This window comes from Mobula hypostoma, chromosome 20 (assembly GCF_963921235.1).
Source record: "Mobula hypostoma chromosome 20, sMobHyp1.1, whole genome shotgun sequence".
Lineage (NCBI taxonomy): Eukaryota > Metazoa > Chordata > Chondrichthyes > Myliobatiformes > Myliobatidae > Mobula > Mobula hypostoma.
The window spans coordinates 52,004,379-52,012,177 of record NC_086116.1 but is presented as its reverse complement, the minus strand read 5'-3'; the positions used below and the strand labels follow the sequence as shown (position 1 = coordinate 52,012,177).

Below are 7,799 nucleotides of genomic sequence, written 5' to 3'. Positions count from 1 at the left end.
TTCATGCAATTGTGCAAAGGTATTTATGGGACCATTTCATCTTCTGCAGCCTAGTCACAGTGTTGTAAAATGTCATTCCCTGCATCTATTCTAGTAAATCCATTTTGCGTCTTCATCAGATCCTTTATATCGCTTCCACGTGCAGTGGTCTGAACCCAACACACCAAGTGTGGGCGAAGGGAAAGAGTTAATTTTGCAGTCTGCTCTGTCTTCTCCTCAGATCAGCTCTGAGTGCAGAGGTGGGGAGGGAGCAACAGTGGGACAGGAAAGCTGCTGGAAACTGAACTCACACAACAACAAACACACAGTTCAGGATGCAATTCTCTTTATTATTGGCTGAGAAACTGAGAGAGTACAGTCACCACAGACAGTGAGACCATCAACAAAGTAATCAAGGCACTGAACCAACCACTGGAAATGATGAGTAGATGCTTCTGGAGTCTTCTAAATACAGTGAAGTTTGTAGGCACAAACAAAACTTTCATTGTCTTCACAGAACAAATCATTCCAACGTTTCTCACCTTCCAGCAGAGAAAAAGAATCCAACATTAACCTGTTAATCTACAAGCATAATGTGCAGATGCTGAAAATCCGAAAATAATTCTGGAAATACTCAGTAGGTCGACAGCATGTGGGGAGAGAGAAACAGGAAGGTCATTAATGGATGCTGCCCCACCTTCTGAGCATTCCCAGCATTTTCACCTTTCTCTTTAATCTAAATGTTTCGTCTTGAGTCAGTGTCTGTGAGCCATGGATATTTCCTGACCTTGATCCATGAGTTTGCCTTGTAAATAAAGGGAGTCACTTCCTGTTGTGTTCCATGAGCAGTCAGAGTGTGTGTTGCTGAAACCTGACATCTTACTAAATTCACTGAGGATTTGGATTGTTCGAGACTGAAGTGGCTGGAACTTCCTGTGTGAGCTGGACAACTGTGTCCCATCAGAGATACACCAAGCCTTCACCATTTCATGAACCTCCAACTGGGAGCAGAATGAGGAATCTCTGAAATGTAGAAGATGAACATAGTCTATCTGGTTTCAGCTGCACTCAGAAAAGTTTTATTTTTCCTTTATGTTATGAGGAGGAAACTGGAGGCTCCTGAGCCAGTCCTCATCAGGGGATCAGAGGTGGAAAGCTTTATATTCCTTGGTGTTATCTTTTCAAAGATGTGTCCTGCAGGTCAGCAAGTAAATGCCATGACAAAGAAGGCATGGTGGCATCTCTGCTTTCTTCAAAGTTTGTGAACATTCAGCATCCCATTTATAAATTTGACAAACTTCTATAGATGCATACTGACTGGTTGCATAACAGCCTGGAATGGAAACACCAGTGCCCTTGAACAGAAAAGCCAACAAAGGGTAGTGGATGTGCCCAGTCCATCACACATAAAGCTCTCTGCACCACTGAGCCCATCTACGAGGAGTGCTGTTGCAGGAAAACAGCTTGCATTATTACGGACCCCCATCATCCAATGCCTGAAATAGACTTCAAAGAATATAACATTTCTCCCACTGTTACACTTACTTAAATAATGAACGAGCCCACAGTCTTCAACATTTCCACCATCATTAGGTTCATTCTGACCCCAGTTTCGGTAGCTGTACAAAGTTCCATCACTCCATGTGAAAGTGCCTTCCCGTGGGATATAAATCAGTGATTATTTCTGCGGGCACTCTGAGTAACCTGTCACTTACTGGTACAGGGAGGAGCTGGACCCGAGTCAGAGTGAGACCAGAATACGAGCAGCCAGGACAAACGGGGTAGTGAATGAGATTTTAAATGACGGACTGTCAGGGTGGGGGAAATCTGGTGGAAGTAACAGAATCCTTGGAACAAAAGAAACCGGATCTGAGAGTAAAAGTCAGGGAGAAGGAATAATGACAACTCAGACAATGAGTCATTGAGCACAAATACACAGACTGATCTCATAAACACCAGAGGAACAAATGACAGAAGAGCTTAAAAGGACGGCATATGAATGGACACAAGATATAAAACCAAATGGGAATTGGAGATGGGACATTAAAAGGGAGCTGAGAGACAACATAATTGCACAATGGGTTGTGGTATGTAGAACTGGCTGCCAGAGGAAGTAGATGAGGAAATTACCATAGTGTCTTAAGAAAAACTTGGACAGGTACAGGCGAGGATGGAGCATGCAGAGAATTGGGACCAGCTGTGTGGCACCATGGTTTACATGGGCTAGTTGAGCTGAAGAGCTTGAAACCTTGTAGTATTGTTCTCTAAATCAATTCCTCTATAGTTCTGGTCTGACCAGACCTGCTGTATTGTGGCTATTCCATTTCACTGTTACATAAAGGACTGAGAGGATTTCGAGGAGTGAACTGATCACAAAAAACAAGAGTGTGTGTGTGAAACCAGGTTTAGTGGTGATAAGTATAAAATAGTAACCAATATATTAAAGGCAGAATGGATGGAAACCTTCTTGACTTGGGTTTGGTGGGTAGGTGGAGCTCTGGACCACAAGTAATTAAAGCAGAGAGCACAGAGGCACTTAAGAGAGGGTAGGTAGAGAAAGGAACAGATGGAAGTGTTGATGGGTTTGGATGGGGGGGGGGGGAGGCTCCTGAGGAGCAGCAACATTACCACAGGTCCCGTGGGCCAAGTGTCCTGTTTCTGTACTCCACGTGCAGGGGACACCCTCATTCCACAAACACTACAGATATCAGAATACACACCAGTGTGAAATTCTGTCCCGGGGACACCCTAATTCCACAAACACTACAGATATCAGAATACAGCAGCACTGTCTGTCCATATAATGTATTTCCATATGCAGAGTATATGGCACAGATTCCATCAGCATTCTGCCTGGGAACACATCCTAACTCTAAAATGAGTTACCAACATACAGAACAGTGAATCTCAGAACCATTAAATCCAGTAACTGTAGAAGCACAACTACAATTAATATTAGGATGTTAGAACCAGCTGATTGTGTCTAAATTATGGAGATTTACTAGCATCAGCATAGAGGAATAGAATAGAATAGAATAGTACAGCACAGCACAGGCCCTTCGGCCCACAATGTTGTGCCGACCCTCAAACCCTGCCTCCCATACAAGCCCCCACCTTAAATTCCTCCATATGCCTGTCTAGCAGTCTCTTAAACTTCACTAGTGTATCTGCCTCCACCACTGACTCGGGCAGTGCATTCCACGCACCAACCACTCTCTGAGTAAAAAACCTTCTTCTAATATCCCCCTTGAACTTCCCACCCCTTAACTTAAAGCCATGTCCTCTTGTATTGAGCAGTGGTGCCCTGGGGAAGAGGCACTGGCTATCCACTCTATCTATTCCTCTTATTATCTTGTACACCTCTATCATGTCTCCTCTCATCCTCCTTCTCTCCAAAGAGTAAAGCCCTAGCTCCCTTAATCTCTGATCATAATGCATACTTTCTAAGCCAGGCAGCATCCTGGTAAATCTCCTCTGTACCCTTTCCAATGCTTCCACATCCTTCCTATAGTGAGGTGACCAGAACTGGACACAGTACTCCAAGTGTGGCCTAACCAGAGTTTTATAGAGCTGCATCATTACATCGCGACTCTTAAACTCTATCCCTCGACTTATGAAAGCTAACACCCCATAAGCTTTCTTAACTACCCTATCCACCTGTGAGGCAACTTTCAGGGATCTGTGGACATGTACCCCCAGATCCCTCTGCTCCTCCACACTTCCAAGTATTCTGCCATTTACTTTGTATTCTGCCTTGGAGTTTGTCCTTCCAAAGTGTACCACCTCACACTTCTCCGGGTTGAACTCCATCTGCCACTTCTCAGCCCACTTCTGCATCCTATCAATGTCTCTCTGCAATCTTTGACAATCCTCTACACTATCTACAACACCACCAACCTTTGTGTCATCTGCAAACTTGCCAACCCCACCCTTCTACCCCCACATCCAGGTCGTTAATAAAAATCGCGAAAAGTAGAGGTCCCAGAACAGATCCTTGTGGGACACCACTTGTCACAATCCTCCAATCTGAATGTACTCCCTCCACCACCACCCTCTGCCTTCTGCAGGCAAGCCAATTCTGAATCCACCTGGCCAAACTTCCCTGGATTCCATGCCTTCTAACTTTCTGAATAAGCCTACCATGTGGAACCGGTAGAATGTAGAATGTTTCTACTTGTGGAGAAAAACAGGGGCTGTAAACACAAGAGAGTCACTGATCAATCTAGTAGATGCCTGGCGATGAACCCTTATCTCCAGAGTGTTTAAGATGTGACTCACGGGGATTGTTTAAGGAACAAGAGCGACGCTCATGATGGAGAAAGAAAAGTCACACTGATCATGTCAGATGAAGGAGGGAGAGAGGAGGCTCAGGTGGAGAAAAACAGGGACATAAAAATGTGCAATTTTATTTGTACACAGTACGTGGTGACACTGGTCAGAGCCGCATTTGTTCTCCTTCCCTGATCAACCTCTGACCATTTCAGAGGGCAGGTATTGATGGATCTCTGGAGTCGCAGTGAGGCCAGACTGGGGAAGGATGGCAGATTCCTCACCCTGAAGAACAACGGTGAACCGGATGAGTTTTTGACAACAGTCTGGTGGTTCCATTGTCACCATTTCTGCTAGTAATGTTTTACTCTGGATTTATTGTATTTTATTTACTTGGATCCAAATTCCCCGGCTGCTGGGATGGGATTCAAACTTGTGTCCCTGGATCATTAGGATACAACCAGTAACTTGACCATTATACTGTCGCATCCCTGTTACTCTGCAGGATGTCAAGCGTAATTCTTTCTGTGGTGGGAACGTAACACGTCATCATAAACTTTACCTGTGATCTGTCACTCAGGCCAATCCATGCCCATGGCTTGCTTTCATCTACAGCACCGACCACGTCAGAAATGAAGTTGTCATGGATACTTGACATCACGGACGCCAGATGTCCAGAATGTGGGAGCTGATTACAGAACTCCTTTAAACAAAAGAAATAATTTTTCTGTTCCTGTGAATCACCACTCTTCATTTTCCTAGACATCCCTCTGTAAATTATCCGACCTGATGTTGGAAATTCAACAACTTTGTTACATGAAACAAAGTTCTTGTTCTTCAAACTCATTGTTGTCAAACCCACACTATGTTAACTCCTGGAAGTGGAGTTCCCCTAAAATCCAAATATTTCACTCACTGATCCAGCTGATAGAAACCAGAGCCCACAGCTGCAGTGAAACTCACCCTGAAACACAGGGACCCTTCACAGACAATTCAACTAGAGGCTGTGCTGTGAGTTCATGGGAATGAACCAGCAGAGACCAATATTCACCAGGACTCCCAGATAAATCACTTATTCCAGGGACTTACCTCAGCTGCCATCCATGTCTTTTTGTCACTGAAAAACCGGTAACAGGAGTTTAAGGGAGGAAAATAAAACCAGTTTTCATCACAGGGTCCTCTGGATAGTCTATAGTTTTGAAGGTCCTGCTGAGTCCTCTTCAGAACCAAGGAATTGTTTGTCCCTTTCAGTCAAAGAGAATTAGAATTTAAATCAACTACAATCCCCATAGTACCAGTTACAAACAGTCACAGATTTTGCTGTTTCACACCAGACCTTGATGGACACACAGAAGCTTAGGGTTCGAGGGGAGGAAGAAGCACCGGTTGTATCTGTGACCCCTCTAGAGTTTAAAACAGACCTAAAGTGATCTCCCCCAGTCCACCTCTTGTAAAAGGGGAAAGGGACAGATGGAGGAACTGCAGGCTGATCGGCCTGACACAGGGAGTGGACAAGGTGTTGGGAAATGATCTGAGTGACAGCACAACTCGTCATTTAGAGCGGTGTAGTTAATCAAAGTCAGTCACACAGGGATGTGAAGAGAAGGTTGTATCTGATTAACGAATGAACAGGCAGTGTTCATGTGCTGTGCTGTTTACTGCATTCCAACTGGATCTTCAGAAACGCTGTCCAAAGTCCACATGACTGTACATTCAGGATATTGAAATCCTTGGGATCCAACTGAGACTGACACGTTGGATTATAAAGCAAAATACTGCAGATGCAGGAAATCAAAAATAAAATCAAACTTCTGGAGCTAAAAGGTGATGCAGAGAGAGGGCAAAGAGGGAGATCAGTCAGATTGTGGGCTGTGCAGGAGGGAACACAGCTCAAGGCACTGGCTTGGTATTATTGAGGGAGCAACTCACTGAGGGTGTGTGTCCATGGAAGGCGTGTGGAGATCTGAGACATGCAGGGTAAAGACAGCATTAGAGCTGGTGACAGTTGTGCGTGGGTCTATGTGTGAGGGTGTCATACTGTGGAGAGGTGCTCGGAGCTGGGAGACACAGGCTGCATCTCTCTCCACACTCCCTGTTTACCTTCTCTCACCCTGTAATCCCTGGTTGACTGGCTCGCTGGCTGCAGTAAATTGCCCCCAGTGTGGGAGGGTGTAGGGGAGTGAGAGTGGTCAGAGAGAGGATGGACTGTAGAGAGACTGGAGGCTTCGTGGCCAAGTTTGCAGATGATACAAAGATAGCAGAAGGAGCAGGGAGTGTTGGCAAGCAGGGTGTCTGCGGAAAGACTGAGACAGATTACAAGAATGAGTAAAGAAGCCACAGATGGAATACAGTGTAGTCACTGTGTATGGTCATGCATTTGGGAGAAGGAATAAAGGTGTGAACTATTTTCTATTCAAAAATTGGAGGTGCAAATGGGCTTGGGAGTGCTCATGCAGTATTCCCCTGAACAATAACTTACAGCTTGAGTCTATATTAAGGAAGGAAATCAAATGTTAACATTTATTCTGAGAGGACTAGAATAAAAACCAAGGACATAAATTTGGGGCTTTATAAGGCATTATTCAGATTGTTCTTCAGGTATTGTGAGCAGCTTTGGCTCCTTGTCTTAGAAAAGAGGCCTCTATCTCACACTCCAATTCAATAACTCTGAGACAGAGTGTCAGACAAAAGACATTCCCTGCTGCTGCCATCCACAAATTCCCAGATTCTATCATCTATCCCACAGCCGTACACTCATTCTGATCAGCAGTTTATATCTGAAAATAGTAGAAGCAACAACCAAGCCTACCTTCACCGTCACTGTTGGCCAATTTGCTCAGCAACAGAAACAGCAGGAGCAGCATCTCCACAGTGGAGTTCCGTTCCTCCGGCTCGAAGCACAAAAGGTTCAAAATCAGAGCGAAGGTTCCAAAGGGATTCTGCTGCCTTCCCTCCTCTCTCTCCCACTGAGCTGACCAAAGATGTGTGTCTGATATATATACATATACGTGTATAGATCCCAGACTACAGTGACATTGGCAACATGGAAATTTGACTTCTTTATCCGTACGAATATCTATGCAAAATATTTGCTCTGTGGTGCAACGGATACATACAGTAAAATCAGATGAAATGCAACGCGTTAATTAAAAGGATTATTACAGCAGACCCTGGAAGGGAGTGGAAACCAGGGCAACACTTTGTGAGCTCTTTGTCAGTCAGGACATCGTGTGGGGGGGAAAGGGAGGACATTAGAAATTGGAGACCCATCTCTCTCCTGAATGTGGACTACAAGATCCTGTCCAAGGCTATCGCCAACAGGGTCAAGTCTGCTCTGGGACAGGTGATCCACCCAGACCAAACCTGTGCTGTACCGGGCAGGAAGATCTCAGACAGCCTCGCGCTGCTGAGGGACACCATCGCCTACGTGCAGGACAGGAGGGTGGACGCCTGCCTGGTCAGCTTGGACCAGGAGAAAGCCTTCGACAGGATATCGCACACGTACGTGGCAGACGTGCTCTCCAAAATGGGATTTGGGGAGGGAATCCGGA

General features: G+C 45.2%; 1 protein-coding gene across 1 annotated transcript; it reads right to left on the bottom strand.

Moving 5' to 3' along the window:
- Positions 1-444: 444 nt before the first annotated feature.
- On the bottom strand, positions 445-7,112 carry LOC134359224 (snaclec anticoagulant protein subunit A-like). The gene is given in 5 exon segments (XM_063072181.1): positions 445-521; positions 1,519-1,663; positions 4,811-4,951; positions 5,338-5,492; positions 7,058-7,112. Coding segments are annotated over 5 exon segments (573 nt in total).
- Positions 7,113-7,799: the final 687 nt, after the last annotated feature.